The sequence below is a fragment of the Dipodomys spectabilis genome, unplaced genomic scaffold (genome assembly GCF_019054845.1).
Source record: "Dipodomys spectabilis isolate Male_0828 unplaced genomic scaffold, ASM1905484v1 ptg000163l, whole genome shotgun sequence".
Lineage (NCBI taxonomy): Eukaryota > Metazoa > Chordata > Mammalia > Rodentia > Heteromyidae > Dipodomys > Dipodomys spectabilis.
In genome coordinates this window covers 8,041,244-8,068,692 of record NW_024870840.1, presented here as the reverse complement: position 1 = coordinate 8,068,692, position 27,449 = coordinate 8,041,244, and the positions used below count along the sequence as shown (strand labels likewise).

The following is a 27,449-nucleotide window of genomic DNA, read 5'->3' as shown; positions in this document are numbered from 1 at the left end:
TATGTAGATTGGCAGAGTATGTTTCTGTTGATAAATAGTTGATTTCAGTGCTTAAGACATTGTATGGAATCTTCTCCACTCGGGATGGGAAAGCTTGGTTTTGCAAGACATTACACGTAGTAAGCCACAGCCTTGTGTTTGTGGTAAGCTTTAGTGGAAACTAGTCACTTCTATTTCTCAGATCTTTTAGATGAATATAAGATCCAAGATATATTTTGGTGCTCTTGGTAGTTCTTCCTTACTAGTAGTAGGAATGAGACAGAAAGGATAGTCCTGGTGTTAGCAATCTTCAGGCACCCTTCTCTAGCCAGGAGAGCAGGATGCCAGCTCAGGACTCCTTGCCCTGTTCTTTGGTGGTTCTTTGTTTGGCTCTCTATAAATTCCTACAACTTCTTGAACTCCTTGTAGTTTCTCCTTTCTTTCTTCTTCCTTCCTCACAATCTTGTTACTTTTATGTCATTGGTGGATTCTTTACATTTACAGGTTGAAAATGGTGGCTGCTTCCAATCTGCCATCTTTCTCTTTCTCTCTGAAATCTATCTTCATTTTCTCACTTGTAAAATGAAGATGATAGAACTTAGTTGAGACAATTAAATTATATAATTCTAGGCATAATGCCTAGAATATATTGAATGTCCAATAAATATATCATGGGCACTATGAGCATTCTTTTTTTTTTTTTTTTTTTTTGGGTCCGGTCGTGGGGCCTGAACTCTGGGCCTGGGCGCTGTCCCTCAGCTCTTCAGCTCAAGGCTAGCGCTCTACCACTTGAGCCACAGCACCACTTCTGGCTTTTTTCTTTTTGCTTATGTGGTGCTGAGGAATTGAACCTAGGGCCTCAGGCATGCAAGGCAAGGGCTCTACCACTGAGCCAACTTCCCAGCCCCTGAGCATTCTTATCTATAGCCTTATTTCTTTTTTCCCTCACCATTATAATTTTTGTATTATTTATTCTAAATGCAGCATAACTGATATGGGATCCTGGACTTACATCTCTCCTACTTTATATAAAAAGTTTAAGGCCTCTGTGAGCTCTGTTTTCAAACTTTTACTTTTTCTTTTCTGACAGCTTTTAAAAGATAAATGTTTTTTTTTCCCCACAGGATACATTTACGTCACTTCATAAAATAATAAGGTTTCTTGTTTAGATTTACTTTTGTTTCTGGTGCTGGTCCTGTTGAGCCTTGAACTAAGGGCCTAGGCACTTTTTTTTTTTTGGCTCAAGTTTAGCACTCTGCCACTTGAGCCACAGCTCCACTGCTAGCATTTTTTTTGGTGGGTAATTAGAGATAAGAGTCTCACGGATTTTCCTGCCGGGGCTAAATCCTCAGCCTTCTGAGTAGCTAGGATTACAGGAATAAGCCACTGACACTCAGTTTATTTCTCAGCTAGATTTACTTACTTTTTTTTTTCTTTTTTGTAAAAAACCTTGGCAGAAAAGCAAGCAGACAAACAAAAAGGCAGAGGCATACTAACAGAATGTGGAGAACATTGAGAGAAACCTAGATTTACTTTTTAAGCACAAAACCTAGTAATATTAAAGAGGGGCCTATGTCATGACAGTTGTTTCTCTTCTCCCGTATACTAACAACAGGCTTCTGACTTTTAACCAATTGTTAAAAGAAAGAATGAAAATAAAACATGTGTTCTTTGTCAGTAATCTTTGTGTGGAATATCAGTTCTTAGGAGAGAGACATAAATGAAATAGTCATAATAAATCAAAGAATTATACAAAGAGTTTTCAATCTAAAAAGCTGATTCATATTCAGGGCAAATGGTGAAAATATTTCATGAGTTATTTTTGCTATTTATGGGAATTTTTGTTAATGTCCTGGCAAGAAATTTTTTTTGGGGGGGTGTCAGTCATGGGGCTTGAACTCTGGGCCTGGGCACTGTCCCTTCGCTCTTCAGCTCAAGGCTAGCACTCTACCATTTGAGCCACAGTGCCACTTCTGGTTTTTTGGTGGTTTATTGGAGGTAAGAGTTTCATGGCGGGGCTGGGAAGGTGGCTCAGTGGTAGAGCGCTTGCCTTGCAAGCCTGAGGCCCTGGGTTTGATTCCTCAGCACCACATAAGCAAAAAGAAAAAAGCTGGAAGTGGCGCTGTGGCTCAAGTGGTAAAGTGCTAGCCTTGAGCTGAAGAGCTGAGGGACAGTGCCCAGGCCCAGAGTTCAGGCCCCACAACCGGACCAAAAAAAAAAAAAAGAGTTTCATGGGTTTTCTTACCTGGGCTGGCTCTGAACCACAATCCTCAGATCTCAGCCTCCTGAGTAGCTAGGATTACAGGTGTTAGCCACCAGCGCCTGGCTTGAAAATAAATTATTGACTGTGATTTTCTATTGATGATAGTCTAGAAAAATGTTCGTTACCTTCTTTCTCATTTCCCTCTAACATTCTTCTTGCTTTCTTTTTCTTTTCTCTTAGCTTTTGTCAGGAATAGCCAGTCTTCCCAGATGTGCCAGGAAAGCAATTTCTCTGCTGTCATCCACTTCTCACTGTCATCCAAGATCTGTTTAGAAAATGGTAAGAACCTTTATCCACTCAAATCAGGGTAAGATCCTTTAGCCACTCAAATCAGTGTCATCTCTGATGAGCAGTCAGAGTGGGAGTCACTTATATGTCTTGTACTGCGAACTTTGCTCCAAGACATCCTTTTCCTGGAACTGAGTCAAACACCCACAGTCTGTAAGTTAAATTTTTATAGTCTTTCCTCTCTGACCCAGCCATCCTTGATTTTTGCTCCATAAGCCCTATGCGGTTTTTCTTCATGTTCTTAAGAACCAGGTTTTATGGCAATGTTGTTGTTCTTGGAACATTCTTGTTCTTAGAATACAGGCCCAGGGTCCTTACACAATAAAAACAAACAGTTTTGCTCCTTATCAGGAACAAAAGTTTGTGTGTGAAGTGGCCAACTTTTGTTCTTACCTTGGTTGTTATCAGAGACCATCCAGGGTTTTTCAAATTGAATAAGGTTATAAGGTAGATCGGATATGAGTTGTTAGGAAAAGCCAAGCTTGCTATCCTTTGGAACAGAAGATGGATATGGCATACTACAGTCAACTGCTGCATGACTCAGGGACTACAGGGAGTACTCAGGGAATGACTCAGGGAGTACAGGAGGATTGACTGCTGTGGGTCTCATAGACCTGCTTTTCATGACCTTTTATCAACTCTAAGAACTGCTGAAAGATTCTTGACTTAGAGAATGTGCTTAGGTGCCAAGTGTCCCTTTCATATCTTAATCCCAATTGCCTACCTTCTTCTCCTCCTCCTCCACCTCCCTCCCCTCCTCTTCTACTTCTTTTTTTCTTCATCTTCCTACTCCTCTTCTTCCCTATCTCTTCCTTCTTGCCCTCCTTATCCCCTTCCTTGTCCACCTTTTTTTCCCTCCCCCTACTCCCCTTCTCACTCCCTCTTTTCCTCTTCCCCTTCTTTCCCCAAACCTCCCCTGGGGATTGAATCCAGAGTCTTTAGCATGCTTTATGAGAGCTCTATCACTGGGCTATATTCCAGCTCCTCCTTACATATACTTCTGAATTGGATGTGTCAAGGGATCAGAATTTAGAACTGGCACTCTCTAACTAAGGTGGGCCAGATAGGAAATAGAGCTAAGGGCATATGCTAGGCATAAGCACAGTTAAATGTATTTTGTTATGTAGGAATTAAGTATATAAGGTATTCAGCAAGTCCAACATGAAAATGCTCAGAAATTCAAATGAAGTGGTCCAGTAACAGGAAATCTCTCAGCAGGCAATCCAATAGCAAGCCTTTTGGTAGTCACTGGTAATCTGTGAGCTTCTATTGAGCTCTCCTTTCATGACGAAGAAAATAGTTCTTGTGACTCCTAGATTCACATATTTTCTGTTTAGGAAACAAGTGATTTCTTTTCTTCCAGTTTCATGTGTCAGTCTTAGGTAATGACTCTCATTAGCTTTGATCAAGTGATACAAATGTCATTCTTGGAAGATGAAGTAATATCGTTGGTCAGACCTGGATTATTAGCTTGCAGATGGTAAAAGAACGTAATCATCAATCCAGCTTGAGCCATATGACATGGTGTGGGACTATTCTCCTAAAGAAGAGATGTCATGTACTTTCATAATCTAGGGCTAAGGTAAGGAATGGAGGTTGAAGAAAAACATGGGAGGAGCCACATTGCCCCAATGCAAAGCTTTACCTAGAGTTGTGGCTAAAATGAAGAACTTATTGCAAAGACAAAGGCCTGGAGATGGAGCATAGTATACCCATTGTAATTACACTTGAATGTTGCCTAAGTATGGAGCAAAAATTCTAGAGATAACACAAAAGTTAACAGCGTTGGTTTGATAGGAAGCCATGTTCTCCTTTCCCCCTTTCCCCCTCTCAACTTTATTATTTTTAATGCTTTATTGAATAGACTAGACTCAGTGGGATAAACTAAATAAATGGCAGGTTTTCCTCTTTCCCCAGATTTCTACCTGAAAGCTGCCTGTGAATCTGTCCACTGGGTCACTACAAGGGTAGACTTTTTACATGAGAGCTGAGAGCGGCCTTTGAGACTAGCTTATTCAATTCTCTCATTGTACAGAGGAGAAAACTGAAATCCAGAAATATTAGACACCTAAGTTCATTAGTGGGAGAATCCTAAAGAGAGCCTCTCTCCTCTATGTATTCTATCCATGGTTGGGAAGGGGAAGGGAGTGCTGAGGAATCTGATCAATAGATTTGCATGGGTTATAAAGGTTGTGGTACGACCTCAAATAATTAAGATTGGGGCTGGGAAGGTGGCTCAGAGGTAGAGCGCTTGCCTTGCATGCATGAGGCCCTGGGTTCGATTCCTCAGCACCACATAAGCAAAAAGAAAAAAGCTGGAAGTGGTGCTGTGGCTCAAGTGGTAGAGCGCTAGCCTTGAGCTGAAGAGCTGAGGGACAGTGCCCAGGCACAGAGTTCAGGCCCCACGACCAGACCCCCCCCCAAAAAAAATCAAATAATTAAGATTGCTTTGGGCTAATCTCTTTGAGGAGTGAGTGGTATGTTTTTTTGTTTTTGTTTTTGCCTGCCAGTTCTAGGGCTTGAACTCAGGGCCTAGGCACTGTCTCTGAGTTGTTCTCAAGGTTAGTGCTCTAATTGGAGTTGAGAGTCTCATAGACTTTCCTGTCTGGACTAATGTTGAACTTCTTTTTTTTTTTTTTTTGCCAGTCTTGGCACTTGAACTCAGGGCCTGGACACTGTCCCTGAGCCTCTTCATGCTTAAGGCTAGTGCTCTACCACTTGAGCTACAGACCACATTTGGCTTTTTCTGACTAGTTTATTGGAGATAAGGGTCTCACTGACCTTCCAGGCTGGCCTTGACCCTGAGCCTCAAATCTTAGCCTCCTGAATAGCTAGGATTACAGGTTACAGGTGTGACCCACCAGAGCCTGGCTTAGGAGAGAATTTTTTTTTTTTTTGGGTCCGGTCATGGGGCCTGAACTCTGGGCCTGAGTGCTGTCTCTCAGCTCTTCAGCTGAAGGCTAGTGCTCTACCATTTGAGCCACAGCGCCACTTCCGGCTTTTTTCTTTTTGCTTATGTGGTGCTGAGGAATCGAACCCAGGGCCTCAGGCATGCAAGGCAAGCTCTCTACCACTGAGCCAACTTCCCAGCCCTAGAAGAGAATTTTTTAGTGGGTAATTTATATATAATTTTCACCACTGGGTTTTGGTTCCTTTTCCATAATAGGCTTTGGTAGACTTGTGGCTTGGCATGGTTTCCCTAGTGATTATTGAGTTAGCATTTATTTTGAAGTATCCTTTTTGTGTTCAATATGTCTTTTTTTTTTTAAAGGTTGGATCTTCAATCATCCTTATTCCAAATGGGAAATTCTACAATGGAAGACACTCCTCAGTGCTGCTGTGAAGAGACTACAAGTAGCCATAATTCAAATGTAGGGAGTTCTCTACAGTCTTTACAACCATATACTCCTTCTTCTTTCCCCACCCCTGCAAGTATTTGAACTCAAAACCTTTTACTTGCTCAGCTTTGCATGCTTGGCTGATATTCTACATTCTCCAGCCAATTTTTCTGGTTATTTTGGAGCTGGAGTCTCAGAGACTTTTCTGCCCAAGCTGGCTTTGAACCTCAGTGATCTGATCTCAGCCTTTTGAGTAGCTAGGATTACATATGTGAGCCATCAGCACCCTTTTATAACCATGTGCTTTGATGAAGCATATGATGTGGTAGGCAAGAATGGATGTAGAGTGTGCATGTAGTACTTTTACTACATCAACTCATCTGCCTATTATGCCTATAATGTGAAAAACTAATGTGCATGTATGAGTGCGTGTGCATGCACACGGGTGCGCAAATACACACACACACTTTTCTCTTCCTGTTAACAATGGGAAACTCACTGTGAGAAATTATCAGGAGGAATTATCAGCCTTGGCAGGTGACAGGATTATACACCAAAATATTGGAAGCAAAGAGGGCTGAATACATAAAACAGAAGAGAAGGAGAAAAAAAGGGGGAAGGGGGCAGGGAAGATGGCTCAGTAGTAGAGTGCTTGCCTTAAATGCATGAGGCCCTGGGTTCGATTCCTCAGCACCACATAAGCAGAAAAAGCTGGAAGTGGTGCTGTGGCTCAAATGGTAGAGTGCTAGCCTTGAGCTGAAGAGCTGAGGGACAGGGCCCAGGCCTAGAGTTCAGACCCACAATCAACAAAATAAAAGGAAAGGCAAAGCAGCTGAGACCCTAAAGGTCTCAGCAACTTACCGATCAACAAAGGATAAATCAAAACAATTATATGGCTTTGGTAATAGTAGGAACCATTGACAAAGTACTGAGTGCTAGATGGTGGGCCTGATGCCTTTCCTCACAAAAGCCCCATGGGAAGGATGTGATTATCATGTTCATTTTATGATGAGAAAATGAGCATACTATAAAATGTAGCATACTATAAAATGTTTATAATCATGCAGCTACAAAAGGCAAAGTGCAACCCAAAAGGAACACAACCCAGACTTATCTGACTCTAAAAGTCAATTTATTACCCACCATAACTTGTTTCTGTTGTTTTTTACCTAACTTCCAATATGGAATAACTATGTTGTTTTTAGAGGTGTATTTTACACACTCAGTTTTGTTTTTGTTTTTAATTTATAAATGTCAAAGAAGGGCCTGATGGTTTATGCCTTTAATCTCACCTACTTGGGAGACAGATCAGGAGGGTGGCAATTTGAAACCATCCCAGACAAATAATTTAGGGGCGTTTCAACTCAACAAAGAAGCTGGGTATCGTGTTACACACCTATAATCACAGTTACTCAGAAAGCATGTATTTATTTATTATTCTCATATTGATAGGAGAATTCAGTTTAGGCTAACTTAGGCATAAATATATGACCTTGTCTGAAAAATAACTGTAGTAAAATGGTCTGGTTAGTGTCACTCAAGTGGTAAAGTGTCTGCCTAGCAAGCACAAAACCCTGAGTTCAAAAAAAATCCGTGTTATAAAAAAATTTGAACCATTTTCCTGTTGCTGAACATTTACATTTATACAACTGTCTTAAACATATGTATGTGTGTGTGTGTGTGTGTGTGTGTGTATATATATATATATATATATATATATATATATATATATACACATATATATAGCTAGATTACTAGAATTTTAGTGGTATTTGCTAAGAAGTACATGAACATTTTTAAGGCTCTAGAGATGTACTGCCAATTTTCTCTTCATTGAAACCAGGCCAACTAACTCTATGGCATTTTGTAAGTAGGCCCATCTCACCATTATTCTTAGCATTAAATGGAGTTATTATATTTAACTTTGAAAAATTGATAGAAAAAAGTTACTCGGTTGAGCTGTGCATAGGTAGGTAGCTCATAATTGTTCTAAGTAGTTGGAAGCTGAGAATGGCGGGATCAAGGTTCAAGACCGACCTGTGCAGAAAAGTTTGCAAGACCCCTTCTCAATCCATAACTGGGCACAGTGGAACTCACCTGTCATTTTACCTTTGTCGAAGGCTGAAATAGAATTGAGGTTCCAGCCCAGTCCTGGGCAGAAAAGTCAGAGAAATTCTGTCTTAAGAGAAGCTGGGTATGGAGGTTTGTACCTATCATTCTATCTATATTGTGAAGCTTGAAACAGGCATGCTGTAAGCCAGGTGAGCATCTGGGCAGGAAGTGAGAACCTATCTTGAAAATAACTTGCACAAAAACATGCTACTGCACTTGCCTAGCAAGCATAACGCCCTGAAGTTAAAACCTAGTACCGCAAAAAAAAGAAAAAAAATAAGACTTGTTGAGTATCAATTTCTTTGCTAATTGGAGGAAGTTTTTGTTTGTTTGATTTTTTTTTTTTTTTTGATGCTGCACTTTGAAATCAGGGCCTGAGCACTGTTCCTGAGCTTCTTTTGTTCAAGGCTAATGCTCTAACACTTGAGCTGCAGTGCCACTTCCAGCAGTTTTTGGTGGTTAATTGGTGATAAAAATCTCATGGACTTTTCTGCACAGGTTGGCAACAAAACCATAATCCTCAGATCTCAGCCTCCTGAGTAGATTGGATTACAGGTGAGGAGGTTCATTTTTGAGTTTTTCTTTATCTATTAAAAACTTTCTACTATGGACCAGGTAGACCTAATTTCTACTACCTTGTACATTTTACTGCTTTATTTCTACTAAAGATAAGAATTTTTTGTTATTTTATGGCAAATATTCAATTGCTTCTTAACCCATAGATGGTTTAACTTTATTTTTGTACACCTGTCAGTTTTATTTTAAGAATTTTCCTGTTGTTTCATAATTAGAGAAATATGTCATTGTTTTGAGATGAGATAGATCTACCCTATTTTTTTTTACCCTACTTTTAATTTCTTTCTTTTTTTTTTGTCTGTCATGGGCCTTGAACTTTGAGCTTGGATTCTGTCCTGCAGCTCTTCAGCTCAAGGAGACTGCTCTACCACTTGAGCCACTGCTCCAATCCAGTTTTCTGGTGGTTAATTGGAGATAAAAGTCTCACAGACCTTCCTGTGTGGGCTTGTTGGAACCACGATCCTCAGCCCTCAGCCTCCTAAGTAGCTAGGATTATAGGCCTGAGTCACCAGCACCCAGCTTTTGATTTCATTTTTATTATTTTTTCTATATTTAACGGAGAATTGTGTATGATATGAAATAAGTTGTTTTTTTTCTGTTGTTGTTTGTTTTTCGGTCATGGGGCTTGAACTCTGAGCCTGGGCACTGTCCCTCAGCTCTTCAGCTCAAGGCGAGTGCTCTACCACTTGAGCCACAGTGCTACTTCTGTTTTTTTCTGGTGGTTTATTGGAGATAAGAGTCTCATGGACCTTCCTGTGTGGGCTAGCTTTCAACTGTGATCCTCAGATCTCAGTCTCCTGAGTATCTAGGATTACAGGCATGAGCCCATTGGCGCCCGGCTATGAAATAAGTTTTATTCTTCCTTTTCCAATGATAACAATTGCCAATAGTGCCAATATGAGAGTGTCAATAACTTATTCTTCCTTTTCCAATGATAACAATTGCCAATAGTGCCAATATGAGAGTGTCAATAACTATAGCTACAGTTTATAAAGTAAAATGAACACACCTCTAGATGTTGGGTGTTTGTTTTGGAATTTATTTATTTTTAGATTAGAGAGCTACTAAGAGAGCTACTAAGTGGGAGAACTACTATATTAGCTGTAGGATATCTGTTCCCAATGCCTGTGCATTTAGCCACAACACTATTATCTCCAGAGTCATTTACTCTGTTACCCAATAATTTGAGTTCTCAGCTTCATCATATTTCACTCTTGTGCAGATTGTCTTTAGTTGTTTTAATTATTCAGATTATATAAAGGAGAGAGGCACTCAGATCATAATGATAGAAAAAGGGCCTTGAAGTCCAACTGATTAAACTAAAATCCCAGCTCTGTCAACTGACTTAATTTCCTTGAGCCTCTCTTTTCTCTTCTATAAAATGGTAATAATAATAGTAGCTACCATTTAGAGTTACTATAAAGATCCCTAACATAAGTACCATCTAATAAATGTTAGTTATTACTATCTTAATATCTGTACAACAACTTCAGTCTGGCTACTCTTTATATATTGAAAGCACCTTAGCCATTTTCACCGGTTTATTCTTCCAAGTGATTTTGAAACTAGTTTTTCAAGTTTATTTTTTATTTTATTTTATTTTTTTTTGGGTCTGGTTGTGGGGCCTGAACTCTGGGCTTGGGTGCTGTCCCTCAGCTCTTCAGCTCAAAGCTAGTGCTCTACCACTTGAGCCACAGCGCCACTTCCAGCTTTTTTCTTCTTTTTTTTTTTTTTGCTTATGTGGTGCTGAGGAATTGAACCTAGGGCCTCATGCATGCAAGGCAAGCGCTCTACCACTGAGCCACCTTCCCAGCCAAGTTTTTCAAGTTTAAAGACTCCAAAGTAACAAAAAAAGTGGTATATTTTAATGAAAAGAAAACCAGACTTCCAAGGAAATGTGTGTGGGTTTTCTGGACTTTCTGCTTGGTTTTACTGTGAGCCTAAACTCTTTAGGAAAAAATAAGATCTCTTGATTTTCTCTGAAAGAAAAAAATCATCAAAGTTGGAGCCAGAACACTAAGGACATTAGTCAATGGGTGTGGGGTCTTGTGTAAGTCATCCCGTGGCCTCTCCAAACCTCATGCTGTTAAGGGATAATAGCATGTCTTCTGTTTGCTGTAGCAGCCTGTTGTAAACCTGAAATCAGCACACTATCCATAAAGTGTTCCATAGAAACTAAAGGACTCGGGGCTGGGAAGGTGGCTCAGTGGTAGAGAGCTTGCCTTGCATGCATGAGGCCCTGGGTTCGATTCCTCAGCACCACATAAGCAGAAGAAAAAAAGCCAGAAGTGGTGCTGTGGCTCAAGGGGTAGAGTGCTCGCCTTGAGCCGAAGAGCGCAGGGACAGTACCCAAGCCCCACGACCAACCTAAATAAATAAATAACACACGCAGCCAGATCTGAGGGGGCACACCTGCAATCCCAGCACTCAGAAGGAGGAGGCAGGAGGATTTCTAGTTTGACCCAGCCTGGGTGATATAGAGACATAGAGAGGTTCTCTCCTTCCCCCTCTACCCTTGACACACAGAAAAGAAGGAAGATTAGCTGGAAGGATGGCTCAAGTAGTAGAGTGTCAGCAAGCACAAGACTGAGTTCAATCACTAGTACTGTCAAAAAAAGAAAAAAAGAAAGGAAAAGAGGGAAGGATAGACGAAGGAAGGGAGGTAGAGAAAAAAAAGAAAGGGAAGGAAGGAATTAAGAGAGAGAAAGAAAGAAAAAGAAGGAAGGAAGGAAGGAAAGAAGGAAGGAAGGACAAAGAAGGGAGAGAGGGAGGGAAAAGGAAATGTGAGAAAAGGAAGAAGGAAGGAGGAGGAGAAGGAAGAAAGGGAGGAAGGAAGGATGGAAAAAGAACATATGCAGCTTTACAGTATGTGGTTACAAATACTTCTGTAAGAAAACCAGCTAAATTCCAACATTCCCTCGGTTTCTGACATTCAAGATGCCTTTGAGACTAATGAATGCTTGTTGGAAGGAAATGTGCTTACTTGTACACAAAACTTTCAACTTTCTTATCCTGCCACATATTTTCAAAACAGAATAGTATAGAAGTTTAATGTCATCAGACCTATGGAAACAGGAAAAAAGACAGAATCTTCTGTAACCCGAGTGTACAGTGGAATTAACTATGTATTTATCATAGAAAGTCTGGTCTGATAAAATGTTCCAGACTAGATCCAAGATGCCTCTTAAAGTAGTGCACTTTCCAGACAGTGTTCTTCCTTCTTCTTTTCTTCTTTCCCTTCCTTCCTTCCTTCCTTCCTTCCTTCCTTCCTTCCTTCCTTCCTTCCTTCCTTCCTTCCTTCCTTCCTTCCTTCCTTCCTTCCTTCCTTCCTTCCTTCCTTCTCCTCTTCTCTTGTTTTTTAAAACTTTTTAAATTTAATTTAATTTTTACTGGTTCTGGAACTTGAACTCAGCCTGGGTGCTGTCCGTGAGCATCTTTTGCTCAAGGATAGTGTTCTATCACTTGAGCCGCAGTACCACTCCTGGCTTTTTCTGTGATTAATTAGAGATAAGAGTCTCATAGACTTTCCTGTCTGGGCTGGCTTTAAACCACAATTCTCAGATCTCAGATTCCTGAGTAGCTAGAATTACAGGCATGAGCTACCAGTGCCTGGCTTTTTAAAAAATCTGAGACCTAGACTCAAACTTAGTATCTCACACTTCAGCTCATTCACTAACACTGTATCACCTCAGTCATGCTTTCCAGGAGTATTTATAGAGTGCATACTATTACTGGGGTCTATGCACAAAAGTTTCTGTGTGGTTTTCAGAGAATTCTTACATTTTTATAAGGTACTATGATTTTCAGTCATGGTAATACCACAAAAGCCACTGAATCATGAGCCAAATGTGACCAAGGAATTAGCCATGTCTTGAATTCTTTTCTTTTGAACAGAAAATCAGAAGAAGCTAAGCTTAAAAGAGAAGGATTCAACAAACAACTGATTCTGCGCCATTATAACGACCCAGAACAGGAGGAGATCAGAAGTTCCCCTCAAAGTTCTCAAAGCTTCTGGCTGCAGCTGCTGGAGAAGAAGCCTCAGATGCCTACTGTCAGAGAGGTTGACCCAGAAAAGAAGAAATTCCACTATGCCCTGGTAGATGGCTCCTCTCTGATCTAATATCCTTGTCAAACTCTGTAGGTGAAGTTGAAGGTGGCAGAATGTGGAGGATAGGGCTGACAAACAGAGGTTTCTATCTCACAGAAGGCAAATCCCAGGAAGCATCCTTGGGTGTTATGTTTGGTCATTTCCTCCTAAGTGTCCATATTCCCTCATGCTGAAGTCAACCTGAAAACTAATTAGAGAAAGTCCCCTCTTTCAAAACTTTCCTTCTTCCTCAGTCCTTGACAGTTTCATTAAGAGTCTGAGAAAATGAATTCTCTTTGGTTCACTTTTCTGATTATGTAAGAGAACATAGGATTTAGCATGTAAAGAACCTAGTTTAGGAGTTGGAGTCATGACTCAGGTGGTAAAGTGACAGCCGATGTGTGAAAGCATGTGTCAGATAACAAGTTTGAGCCCTGATCTCAAATAACAACAACAAACAAACAAAAAACAACAATAAAAAAACCTAGTTTAGGGAGAAGGGGGAATTTTTTTTGGTAATTCATTCCTACATATCCAAAATGGAAAATTTGTATTAACACTTAATAAAGTTGATGTTTAATTGTGTGTTAAATGTTGATTTGTATATGGTGTAAGATTATTTCCAGATCCATAATTATTCCTCAGCCCTCATCAGCCCCCATCTATTTCTAGATATTGGTAGGAAGGCCTGACCCTACTGCTCTGTGTTGGCTAATGTCATAGACAGTATTAGGTAGCAACAGGCAGCTTTGGTTTTCAGTGATTATCAAGATCAATCGGACAAAACTCTGTTATTCACAGATTTGTTTAAAATAATCTGGAACTAATGTGAGGGTACAGGATTGTGAATTTGTGTGACGATCATGCAACCTAGAGTTAGAAAGCTGTGTGCTAGTCTAACCCTACCATCATCATACTCAATGACTATGGAAGAGAGTCTCTTTCTCTGGATCTGCTGCCCTATCTGATAAGAGTTGATTAAAAATAGGAGAGAGAAAGTACATCTTTCTATAGAATAATAATCATTAGTATTATTGTTGTCAATGCCAGTTCCTTAACTTGGGTTTACCTATCCATCTGGCCGCCTAGCTGTCTGCCAAAGCTATTCTGATCTCCCTTGGGGTGGTATGTCCACCAACATATTCAGTGACTTACCAGATTCTGTTATCTTGGGAACCTTTACACCTTCTGGATGTGGTAGTATTTCCTTTCCTAACAGGTATGTGGGATTCCATAAAAACTACAATTCATAGATAAGCAAAGTGGTGAGGGAAAAGTAAAATACTAACAAAAACAAGCACACGAAAGGAATCTTGTACAACATCAATCTAAATGGAAAAGAAGGTAAGAAAAATTTTTTTAAAAATGTGTATTCAAAGCTATGACTTGCAAATTGGTACTGGCCAAATATCTATTATTCTCAGTCCAGTTGTGCCATATTTGTGGGAATACTGTGGAAGATGAGCAGATGGATGTCAAGGGCCCAAGTTAACACAGGCTAGGAACAGAAGCAAGGAGATGGTTTTGCTGAATCAGGTGTCATCTTGGCATTTGTGCCTTTTTTTTTTTTTTTTTGGTAGGTCATGGGGCTTGAACTCTGGGCCTTGGCGCTGTCCCTCAGCTCTTCAGCTCAAGGCTAGTGCTCTACCACTTGAGCTGCAGTGCCACTTTCAGTTTTCTGGTGGTTTATTGGAGATAAAGAGTTTCACAGACTTGCCTGCCCAGGCTGGCTTTGAACCATGATCCTTAGATCTTAGCCTCCTGAGTTGCTAGGATTACAGATATGAACCACCAGCACCTGGCCTCTGTGCCTTTTAAGGACTTCTTAACTGGGTAATGCAAAGCTCACATCTTCCTCATGTTTTCTGTAATATTCTTCGGGTTTATGATCTTGGGATTTCCTCTGGTTTTGCCATCCTGCCTTCTTGGAATCTTGTTTTCCATTCTGTCTTAAATCTGCGGGTTCATTTTGGTTCTCATTTGATTTCAACTAATGAGAATTTGCTCCTTTCCATACTTTTAACACATAGAAACCACTCACCAGAGACGTCAATGAACTGCATTTCTCAATGATGTTGGTTATGAAGATTTAGAACAGTAATAGAAACAACATATACAGAATGTAAGCTGTGCTTAATGTTCTTAAAAGTGTATTGGGTATGTTGTCAATGTCAGTTCCTTAACTTGGATTTACCTATCCATCTGGCTGCCTAGCTATGTGCCAAAGCTATTCTTACTGTTCTAAAATATTGTCTAGTATTTCACATTTCTCTTTTCTCGACATTTCTGTTTTAAGTGCCCATTTCTTCCTCTCAGTCCACACCTCTCTTCAAGTAGTTTCCAATTTCTTATTGAACATAAATCCATCTCTTGATAGTTATACACGCTAACCAGCTAAATTATACCTAGCTAGCTTCTCTAAGGTGGAGGTAGGGGTTGAGGAAAAAAAACAAAGGAAGACAGGATGGTATGCCTTCAGCCAAACCATTAATTTGCCATGCTATATTTGATTACCCACACATTTCACTCTTTCCTTTAGTAAATGTTTATTGAGTATTTATTCCATTCTAGACAATTATAATAGAGAGTACTATGAGGTATGGTTCCTATTTAGCAGGAACTGTGTTATAGGACAACTTAAAAGACAAAAAAAAAAATCAGAAATGTTGAAATACAAAGTGATCTGTACAAGATTTTGCATCCATTGGTTCAAAATCTTCATAGAGTGCCTAATAGTATGGGCACTGTGTAAGCATCATATATATGGTAGAGAACCAAACAAAGTTCCTGTCCTTGTAATAACTTACATATCAGGGATAGAAGACCAAGTAAACGAGTTTATATTATATCATGTGAGAGGCTTTCAGTGGAATAAGTCATCATGTGTATAAATTCACCCTCCATAATTGCTGAATTTGACTTTCTTGAATGATCTTCAATCCTATATCTTTATAGCCTCTGTATTTTTACTTGATGTGGCTTCAGGATGATGGGTGTTGAGAGAGCAAGAATTTTTTTTTCATGCAGAGAGCAAGAATTTTTCTTAGCGAGTTTATAAATATACATTGATATGTTTCTGCTGCATTCAGCATTTCCTGCATGCTGACCATGCTTCTGTGAAAGTTCCTTCCCACCCCCACCCCCACTGTTTGTGAGCCAAGTCACCTGTCAAAATGTGTCAGCACCTCACCTGTGAAGAGAGAGCAAGTCAGCAAAATGTTAAAAAAAAAAAAGTGCTTGATTCCAAAGAGAAAAACAAGAGAGTGAGAGGAGAGAGAGAAAGAGAGAGTAATGCTTGATTACAGAGAGAGAGGGGAGAGAGAGAGATTAATAAGGTAGCAAAACAACTGGGTGAACCACATGTAAGTACCTGCCCTCAGTGTGGAAGTAATTTTCCCATCTTTGATGCTCAGATGAAACAATGACAGGATCTGGAATCATTTCAAAGGCTTAGAAACTACTTACTTTTAAAAGGTCTTTTTGTTTTCCAACCACACTAAGCAGTTTTGAAAGAAAAATTAGGCAACTTGATATAACTTTATGACATGTTAATTGAACATTTTATTCAGGAATGCTGAAGACAAAGTGGAAAAGTAATCGTTTCCCTAAGAACAAATGTATTTCACTTGATTTTCCAAGTATTGTTAAAATTAGTTTTTCTTTTTCTTTTTCTTTTTTTTTTGGGGGGGGGGGTCTGGTCGTGGGGCCTGAACTCTGGGCCTGGGCACTGTCCCTCAGCTCTTCGGCTCAAGGCTAGCGCTCTACCACTTGAGGCACAGCACCACTTCCAGCTTTTTTCTTTTTTTTGCTTATGTGGTGCTGAGGAATCGAACCCAGGGCCTCAGGCATGCAAGGCATGCACTCTACCACTGAGCCACCTTCCCAGCCCAAAATTAGTTTTTTTGAACACAAGTTCTGTGAGATTGATCAAAATATCTAATCTTGATTAATTGCTAGTATCATTTTGAGAGAGAACTCTTACATTTTGTTTAAATTTACAAGAAATTCTGTGATTAGGTATAATTTCCAATGAGGAAACTGAATCTCAGAGAAGAGCCTTGAAACTGTATCTGAAGGCTACGTAGTAGCAAAGAACATTGAAAGCTTTTAGTCCCTGATTCCAATTCTTTTTCCCTTGCTAAGTCTTAATACATGAGGGAAAGAGAGGTCTAGTGCTGAGTACATATAAGCTGAGTAATAATGAGTCATGGTGATAATAACAATAATGTGATTATGAGCGTGGGTTTTGGCGTTAGACAACTTACGTATCTGACTGTTGGCTGGAACAACAGGGAAAATGTGCCAAGTGTCTTGCGGTCTGCCTCCAGGCTGCTCCCCATGGTGGATGGATTTGAAAAGTAGCAAGAGTGATGAACCCAGTTCATAAGCACTTTTCAAGCCTCCTGTAGTACCAAGTTTTCTAGTAAGTCTTGGCTAAGGTAACATAACTCAGTGGTTAGAAAAATAGATACTTAGTCTTCTTGAAAGATGCTGGAAAATATTACAGACTTTTCATATTTTTAATCAACTGCAAAGGAAACACCAAATTCAAATTAGTTGCCCCCTCTCCTCCTCTGTATTTACCACCTCTAATTCTATTTTGATTCATGTATCATACATGGACTTTGAAAAGGATAAATATATAGAAGATGGATGATTAGGCTAGGGTTAGTCTATTAATCATAACTATTTCAAAACTATTGATGAAAACTTGTAAGGATCAGTTATCTTCTCTCTCCTGGTTCTGGCCCAGATATTTTAAAATTCTCATTTGGAATTCTCATATTCTGACTTGTTTCTTCAGTGTGTACTGGTATATCTGGATCAGCCACTTTCTTGTATCTCAAATCTCAGTTCTAGCACCTGTAACTACTCACAAAATTTAGCTACTCTGAAATCCATATATTTTTGTCTTAATCTGCTTTTGATTGCTAAAACAGAAGAACTGAAACTAGGTAACATGGCTCAGGGTTCTGGAGACTGAGATGTCCAAGATCAGATGGCTGCATCAAGTGAGGTCCTTATGCTGCTTCAACTTGTGGCAGAAAGCAGAAGAGCAAGTGAGCATGTGCAAAAGAGACAAAACACAGTGTGGCCTTACTGATGTAACTGGCCTTAGGGTAACTAATCTAGTCCCTGAAAATGAGAACTCACTCTTGGAATAAAGGCATTAATGTAATTATTTCCTTCTGGGCTCCATCTCCCACACTTTCACATTGAGGAATTAAGAAGGTGGCTGGGAAGGTGGCTCAGTGGTAGAGTGCTTGCCTTGCTCCTTGAGGTCCTGGTTTGATTCCTCAACACCACATAAGCAGAAAAAGCTGGAAGTGATGCTGTGGCTCAAGAGGTAGAGCACTAGCCTTAAGCTGAAGAGCCCAGGGACAGCTCCTAGGCCCAGAGTTCCAGCCCCACAACTGACCAAAAAAAAAAAAAAAAGAATGCAATGTGCTAGTTTTGAGGGACCCACTCAAATCTTACCAACTGCTTAAAAGATACCGAATTCTGACTGGTATTATAGAGGGAGGATCCCACACATTCAGAACTTTCTGGAGATGTGAATTCATGTGTTTGCTACAATGTCTGTTTATTAGAAATTGGTCTTTGTAATGATGGTAGGAGTAACTTAATGGATTTCCTCAGTTATAGGCCGAGTGTTGTTTTATTAAATACGTCTCCCTCTTAAAACTGGATGATGATGCTTTTCTCCACAGGCAAGTTTGTAGCATAGAATTTGGGGTTAACAGCTCTCCACTTGTCACATCCATGTGTTTTACTATTAAATCCTTTATGCTACCTTCCATATAAATTATAGTATAGTAATAGTTTGTATCAACATGGAACTTGGTGACTGAGCATTTTAGAAGGTCCTGCCTGTTCTGGCACCTTTCCCCCTTCATTTCTTATGACTCACCCTTTGTGTGTGGCTTCCATCTTTATAACCACTATGTACAAGTTGTTCTTGTAACTGAAAGCTCATATCCGGACTCTTCACATGACTGCTTTCTTTTCATCTTTTAGGTCTCAGTTTAAATGTCACTTCCCTGGAGAAATTTTTCCTACTTTCCTTTTTTAATTTTAAACAGCTTTATTGAGATGTACATTTCATAAAATTCACCCACTTAAAGAATACAGCTTAATGTGTTTTTTAAGCATTTGACAAAATTGAGAATATTTGCAGCATCCTAAAAGGGAACTGTGTATAAAACAGCAGTCACTCACTAATCCCCACCTCTACCCAATACTTCACCTTCTCCTTCTAGAGATTTACCTATTCAGGTTTCTCTTTCCTAAGATTTTTTTGGGCTCTGTTCATTAAAGATTTGTCCATTCTGCACATTTAATATAAGTAGAATCATCTTTTGTGACTAGCCTGTTACTTGGCATAATGGTTTCAGAATTCTTCTGTGTTATACCAACTATCAGTATTTAATTTCTTTCTTTCTTCTTTTTTTTTTTTTTTCTGTTGGTCCTGGAGCTTGAACTAAAGGCCTAGGTGCTATCCATGAGCTTTTTCACCCAAAGCTAGTACTCTACCACTTTGAACCACAGCTCTAGTTTTCCAGTTTTCTGGTGGTTGATTGGAGTGTCATGGACTTTCCTGACTGGGCTGGCTTTGAACCACAATCCTCAGATCCCAGTCTCCTGAGTAGCTAGGATTATAGGTGTGAACCACTGGTGCCTGATCAGCAACTTGTCTGGTTAATTGGAGATGGGGGTCTCAAGAATTTTTTTTGCCAGGCTGGTTTCCAACTGTGATCTTCAGATCTCAGTCTTCATGAAACCAATGGGGAATTGTAAAATTTCCTTTGTTCCTCTGAGGTGGTGGTTTTGCTCATTTTTCCCCTGACTTCTTTGGTAATAGTAATGAAGCAGATAACTATTTCATCATCAGAATAAACTATCATAGGACTGAAAATGTCTGAGTACCGAGACAGCATCTCCTTCCAGACATCCTTGGAGTACTTAAACAGTCTCTAATAACTATCCACTGTATTTTTATTTATATTTTGTCTCCACAATTTTTTTGGGGGGGTCCGGTCTTGGGGCTTGTACTCTGGGCCTGGGCACTGTCCCTCAGCTCTTCAGCTCAAGGCTAGCACTCTACCACTTGAGCCACAGCACCACTTCCGGCTTTTTTCTTTTTGCTTATGTGGTGCTGAGGAATCGAACCCAGGGCCTCAGGCATGCAAAGCAAGTGCTCTACCACTGAGCCACCTTCCCAGCCCATTATTTATATTTTGTCAATGCAATTGATTTTGCTGATACTATTCAACAGATCTTTAAAAAGCTTCTTCTCTGTTCCAGATGCTGTCCAGGTTAAAAAAAAAAGACCAAAGACGATATGGATATGAACACATAGTGTAGCACAACTGATCCAGAAAAGCTAGCAAAGTGCTAGGCTACACTGATAGACATATAGAATGTAGGAGAAGCAAAATCAGTATTTCCTTTTCTTCACAATACAAATTCTTTCTGTCAAAATTTAAAATGTTGTTTGTTTGATCTTTTTATACAGAGTCTTGGCATATCAGGTAGTGTTGCTTTGTTTTGTTTTAATTTTTTATGGTGATAAGGATTATACCCAGGGCTTTAAATATGCTAAAAATATTCTACCACTGAACCATATCTTCAGTCCTCTTGAATTCACACATGTACATCCATCTATCTCATCCAAGCTTTAGTCCAAGCCACTACTTTCTCGCCTGGACCACTTAACTGCTCATGACCAGTAAATACCAGAAGGTATTTACTCAGGTTCCTCAACAACCCATTTGATCATCACATTGTAGCTATTATTATTAAAAACCCTTAGATATCTTTTTGCTTTTTAGATAGAAATTATGATTTTGCATAGGGTTTCTTCATATTTAGCTAAAGATATGAAGTGATTATCAGTCCCTACAATCTCCATTCTAGCCACACTGGCTTTCTTTCACTCCCTTCAGTGAGCAGTGCCAACTTCCTTCCTCATGACCTTTTATGCAGATTATCACATCCATTTGGAACTCATTTTCTGGTCAAATGCCTAGTCCTAATTTAATCAGCCACAGCCAAGGTAGCAGGGCCATGTGGTATGGTAATCACGTTGGAAGGACTCATTTTTATGACCTTATACATGGCAGTGATGAAGTGGGAAAGGTTATGCCTCTGAGAAGGGAATCTTGGCCAGTTGAACGAGTAAACACCATTCTTCCCTCCCAGGAAGATATTAGGACAGAAGCAGAATGGCTATCCTCCAGGAATATAATTTAAGAGATTCCTGGGCTCTTAAAGGCTACGTCTTGGTAATTTTCATCATCCCAGCCAAATCAATAAACCCTGAATTTTTCATGTGCTAAGAAAGACTCATTTCTGTCCTTTTCATAGGAAAATAATAGCAATGATGTTTAATCAGAATGGAGGCATGGTGATCAGCAGAAAAGGACACATCATGAGAGAATGGATGTGGCCTTCAAAGGGAAAACTTGAAGATCCAGTTGAAGTTGGGGTATAATTTTACAATTTATTTATCACTCTTGGATTAATTCTTACATTGTGATGACAATTTACTTTGAGTTTCTTTTTTTTTTTTGGGTCCGGTCGTGGGGCCTGAACTCTGGGCCTGGGCGCTGTCCCTCAGCTCTTCAGCTCAAGACTAGCACTCTACCACTTGAGCCACAGCGCCACTTCCGGCTTTTTTGTTTTTGCTTATGTGGTGCTGAGGAATCGAACCCAGGGCCTCAGGCATGCAAGGCAAGTGCTCTACCACTGAGCCACCTTCCCAGCCCCTTACTTTGAGTTTCTAAAATGCACTATTATGGGAAAATATGAGACTGAATTACCCAGTATGGGCTATCTGTTTAGAGCTGATGTAATGAATTTTTTTTTTTTTTTTGTCGGTCATGGGGCTTGAACTCTGGGCCTGGGCCCTGTCCCTCAGCTCTTCAGCTCAAGGCGAGCGCTCTACCACTTGAGCTACAGTGCCACTTCTGGTTTTCTGGTGGTTTATTGGAGATAGGAGTCTCACAGTCTTTCCTGCCCGGGCTGGCTTTGAACCGCGATCCTCAGATCTCAGCCTCCTGAGTAGCTAGGATTACAGGCGTGAGCCACCAGCGCCCGGCTTGATGTGATGAATTTTTATTTTGGCCCTTCATTTCCCATAGCCTTTCTTAATGACTGACTTTACTCAGCAGCAGTTGGTTTAAACAGCAATTAAAAAATTATTAGAAAAGTTTTTCAGATTTTGATATAAAAATAATTTTAATGTAGCAAAGTGTACTATTCTATAAAGGATTAATTATTATAACCTCAGAGAGTGTAGAGTGACCTTGCAGGGTGCACCTGTGCCAAACTGGAAAGTGTAGCATTTGAAGGAAGCAGCCTTATTAGAGGGCCAGAAGACGTGTGACAAGGGACTATGTGCCTAATGTTGCTATATTTATTATAAAAGAAAAAATCAGAATTTCAGATTTTTTAAAATATCCTGCTATTTGAAAAATTGGAAACAATTGAAACTTTGAGACAATTAAAGCGAACTAAACTAGATGCCTTTGAGCTGTCAGTCTGTAACTTCTGTGCTTTTTGATCAATGTATAGTTACTGTGTATGTGTATGTGTGCGCATGTGCATGTGTGTGTGCATGTGTGTTGTGTTTTATGTGTGTATACAAAATGAGCTACAATAATCTAGGGCATGAGGTCTGGTTGTGTAGATGATTCAGTGAACAATCAGCCGTCAGGGCATCATCTATGCAAAACTGATGTCTATTATGACAGCTACCAACTACTCTTGTTACTGACCCTTGAAATATGTCATAAAATGCAAACCAAATTTCCAAGGCTTAGAAAAACAGAATATAAAATATCTTAATAATTTTATGTGTATTACATGTTAAAAGGTATTTGGATGTATTTACTTGTGAAATATGTTATTAAAGTTTTCTTGTTTTTTGTTCTTCCTAATGGGTCTACTACTAGAAAAATTTAAGATTACGTGACTCAGATTTGTGACTTGCCTAATATCTCTATACTAGGAAGTATCCTTATCAATTTTTATGGAGATCAACATCTAGGTCTTTTTCTTACAATTTACCCAATCTTTTTGGTGATCATATGCCCTATATATATTTTTCTTTTTACTTGTCTGTTCTCTTTCTTTCTTCCTTTCTTTCCCTCTCTCCCACTTTTTCTTCCTTCTTTCCTCCTTTCCCTTCCCTTCCTTCTCTTCTTCTTTCCTTCCCTCCCTCCCTTCTTTCCTTTCTTCTCTCTCTTCTTCCTTCATCCTTTCCTTCCTGCCTGCCTGCCTTCTCTATGTAGTCCTGGATCACCATCCTCAAATTGGCCATCCTCCTGCTTTAGCCTCCTGAATGCTTGCAATATTTTTTAAGTACTGTTCAGTCTGGAGGGAGAGAAGAGTAAAGTGTTGGTAAGAAACAGTGCCAGGAAAGGTTCTTTATGAAAATTTCCTTACATTCTGAAGTCAGAATTTCCTCAGTCCTCATAGCTCCCTAGCAAAGTCAGAATTGCTATTAGAGTACATTATTCAGATACTTTCAGCCAGTACCTTGAAGAAGCAAAGGAAGGTAACTTGTACCTAAAACAAAAGTCCTTATAGGCTCCAAGCAGCTAGTATATTATATTAGGATACTTTGTCTTCAGGAAAATTCCCTTCCTCCCTCCCTCCTTCCCTCCCTCCCTTCCTTCCTTCCTTCCTTCCTTCCTTCTTTTCTTCCCTCCCTCCCTTCCTCCCTCCCTCCCTCCCTCCCTCCCTCCCTCCCTCCCTTCCTTCCTTCCTTCCTTCCTTCCTTCCTTCCTTGTTACATTAGGATACTTTATCTTCAGGAAATTCCCCCCTTCCTTCCTTCCTTTCCTTTGCTTTTCTTTCTTTCTTCCTTCCTTTCTTCCTTCCTTCCTTCCTTGCTTACTTCCCTTTCCTCTCCCTCCCTCTCCTCCTCTTTCCCTGTCTCTCTCCCTCCCTCCTTCCCTCTCTCTCTCTCTCCTCCCTCCCTTCTTTCTCCTTTTCATGTATAGCAAGGGATATAATACTGGATCCTTGGGTGGGGGAAGGGGGGGCTAGGGGAGGGTGGGGGGGCGGGACATGGGAAGGGATAGGAGGGGGAAACAAAGGAGAAAGCAATAATGCTTGATAAGAAATGTACTCATTATCTTGCCCATGTAATTGTAACTCCTCTGTACCGTATTTTCATAATAAAAAATTTAAAAAATACTGGATCCTTGAAAATATTAGGCAAGCACTCTACCACTGAACTACAAACCCCCAACCCTTTAGAAATCTTTTTTTTTTTTTTTTTTATCAGTCCTGGGGCTTGAACTCAGGGCCTGGACGCTGTTCTGACCTCTTTTGCTCAAGGCTAGTGCTCTACCACTTTGGCCACAGCACTACTTCCGCTTTTGCAGCAGTTAATAGGAAATCAGAGTCTCATGGGAACTTTTCTGCCTGGGTTGGCTTTGAACTGTGATCCTCAGATCTCAGCCTCCTGAGTAGCCAGGATAACAGGTGTGAGCCACTGGCATCCGGTGCCACTGGCACCTGGGAGAAATCTTTTTTTGTGTGTGTGTGGGGGGAAGGTGGTCTGGTTGCAGGGCCTGAACTCTGGGCCTGGGTGCGGTCCCTCAGCTCTTCAGCTCAAGGCTAGCACTCTACCACTTGAGCCACAATGCCACTTCCGGCTTTTTTTTCTTTTTGCTTATGTGGTACTGGGGAATCGAACCCAGGGCCTCATGCATGCAAGGCAAGCACTCTGCCACTGAGCCACCTTCCCAGCCCCAATGGAAGGAATCATTTAAAACTATACTTTATACATCTGCAGATGTGCTCTTCAGTTTTAGAAGTCATTTACTTGTTAGTTTTCCATTCTTACCATTTATAAAATCTCTCCAACTTTAATGAGTTTCACAGTGACATTAAGGCAACATTTAAGTACTTGACACTGCTACTGACTTTTCTCAACACCTAGGGAACTAGAAATTATCAACCATATTGTACAAGAGAGGCTATTCATGTCTCAGTGCTAAAATTAGGGCTCCAAATAACTATACATTTGCCAAGCATTTTCTCATTCTCAAATAGATCTCAAATCATTTCTGTCGACTCCTCTTCCTTTCCGCAATAAATCATAGCAACCATAAATTTGTAGCACAAAACCCCACACTCATTCTGCCTTAATGGATCTAAGTCAAGACAAACCTTTTATGAATGTCAGTTTCAAATGTCCTTTCACATGTCATGAAAATACCTGATTTCCACTTGATTTATGATCATGAAAAGTCTGCATCTAAACTTACTCTTCTTTCTGTTGCACACAGGTGAATAACTTTATTACTGTGAAGATTTCTGGGCGCTTTGCTATCACTTTGGTCTACAAATGGCATCCCAAAAGCCTGAAGCTGTCTCTAGCACCTGTAAAGCACAAATTTTTGCCTCTATGTTTAGCTGACATGGTAGGTCCAGTTCGCCACTTCTTTTCCCCTTTTCCCTTCCCCTTTCTTTTCCCCTTGCCTTTTCTTTTCCCCTTCTCCTTTCTTTCCTTTTCCCTTCTTCCTTTTCTTTCATTTCTTTTGTTGTTTCTTCTTCCTTTCCTTTTTCCTTTCCTCCTCTTCCTCTCCAATCCCCCTTCCTTTCTTTTCCTTTTCCTTCCTTTTTTCCCCCTTTTATTCCTCCTCCTCCTCCTCCTCTTCCTCCTCCTCCTCCTCCTCCTCCTTCTCCTCTTCCTCCTCCTCCTTTTTGCTCAGTCATGGGGCTTGAACTCTGAGCCTGGGCACTGTCCCTAAGAGCTCAGGGGGAGTGCTCTACCACTTGAGCCAAAGTGCCACTTCCAGTTTTCTGGTGGTTTATTGGAGATAAGAGTCTCACGGACTTTCCTTCCTAGGCTGACTTTGAACTACAATCCTCAGATCTCATCCTCCTGTGTAGCTGGGATTACAGACACAAGCCTCTGACACTAGCTAGTTTATTATCTATTTAATGATGGCATTGGAGCTGAGCTCTGCCTGTAGTCCTAGCTACTCAGAAGACAGATCTGAGGATCACAGTTGGAAGCTAGCCTTGGAAAAAAATTCTTTTTTTTTTTGGTCGGTCATGGGGCTTGAACTCTGGGCCTGGGTGCTGTCCCTCAGCAATTCAGCTCAAGGTGAGCGCTCTACCACTTGAGCCACAGTGCCACTTCTGGTTTTCTAGTGGTTTATTGGAGATAGAAGTCTCACGGTCTTTCCTGCCTGGGCTGGCTTTGAACCTATACATTTAGAAACCTATACATCTATGTGAATTAAATACTTGTTACAGAAATAGTAAAAATGCATATTTTTAAATTTTTACTATTTAGAATTACTATAACATTTTGAATATTCTGAATCCATGTAATTTCTCTATAATTAGTTCATTTTGTAAAATTGTCCTTCCTTCCCAAGTGTTATTAACCATGACTTCTGAAAAGAGCTTGCAGCCTCTCCCAGCCCATTTTTATTCTCATTTCCAGAGAAGTCAATGAATTGTTAGCCACTATTTCAACTTTAGAGACAAAGGAGGATTCTATTTGCATGGTTTTTTTCAATGCCAATAGACACTAGATTCGTTTTACAGAACCAGTTACTTGACATAGGTAGTTTCATTTATATAGTTAATTGGAAGAGGCAAGGATGACTTTTGTTAGGAAGTATTTTGTATTTAACTTTATAGAGAAAAGTTGTAATCATGTTTAAGTATGGCAATTCAATGGCAGTAAGTACACTTAATCTCACCACCATCCGTCTCCCAAGTTCTTAGTCTTATAAAACTAAAATTCTGTACCTATTAAAACAATACCAAGGAAGTGGCGCTGTAGCTCAAGTGGTAGAGTGCTCGCCTTGAGCTGAAGAGCTGAGGGACAGCGCCCAGGCCCAGAGTTCAAGCCCCACAACCGACAAAAAAAAAAAAACAATACCAAGCCTGTTCTGTGTAGTCTTTAAAAAAAATCACCATTCTCAAGGATTGTGGTTCAAAGCCATCCCAGGAAGGAAAGTCTGTGAGACTCTTATCTCTAATTAACCACCAAAAAAAAACGTAAGTGGTGCTATGGCTCAAGTGGCTCAAGCTCTTCAGCCTTGAGCTGAAGAGCTCAGGGATAGTACCCAGGCCCAGAGTTCAAGCCCTACAACAGACCAAAAAAAAAAAAAAAAACGATCACCATTATCTGATCTCTAAATTTGACTTGACTTCTCTAAGTACCTCATATGAGTGGGATTACAAGTGTTTGTCCTCCTTAAAATTAAATTTTTATCATCTTTAAGTAGTTGTGCAACTACTTACCATTCAACAAGTCAGTTTATAAGTATAATACATCCTAATTGATATCATCCCTTTCATTCTTTTCCCCCATTCCTCCCATCCCAATCCCTCCCCCTCATTGTATTTGTCCTTTTTTAAGTGGTTTATTTTATTTAATCTAGCATTTTTAAGCTTCCTTTAGCTGGGCACTGGCAGCTCACATCTATAATCTTAGCAACTCAGGAGGCTGAGATTTGAGGATCACAGTTCAAAGCCAGGCAAGGCAAGAAAGCCTGTGAGAGTGTTATCTCTAATTAACCACCAAAAAGCTGCAAGTGGATCTGTGGCTCAAGTGGTAGAGCACTAGCCCTGAGTGAAAAAAACAAAAGGGATAGCAAGCACTCAGACCTTGAGTTCAAACCCCAGTATTTGTCCACAAACAAACAAACAAAAAACTAACAGACATAGTGACTGGGTCCCTAAGTTCTCTTCCAGCCAGTGAAGAATTCAGTGTTCTGTTTGTTCCCTTTACTCGCAGACACATTCTGGAGTTACCATGAGGCTT

The 27,449-nt window shown here is 40.1% G+C and overlaps 1 protein-coding gene across 1 annotated transcript in view; it reads left to right on the top strand.

Annotated features, from left to right (window-relative positions):
• Positions 1-27,449, top strand: part of LOC122119312 (uncharacterized protein C3orf20-like) — an 84,369-nt gene that overhangs the window by 17,755 nt on the left and 39,165 nt on the right. The window contains exons 5-10 of the mRNA XM_042693387.1: positions 2,423-2,521; positions 5,802-5,901; positions 12,451-12,675; positions 13,713-13,862; positions 21,011-21,131; positions 24,949-25,083. Coding sequence (XP_042549321.1) covers positions 2,423-2,521; positions 5,802-5,901; positions 12,451-12,675; positions 13,713-13,862; positions 21,011-21,131; positions 24,949-25,083 — 830 coding nt within the window. The remainder of the gene's footprint in view (positions 1-2,422; positions 2,522-5,801; positions 5,902-12,450; positions 12,676-13,712; positions 13,863-21,010; positions 21,132-24,948; positions 25,084-27,449) is intronic.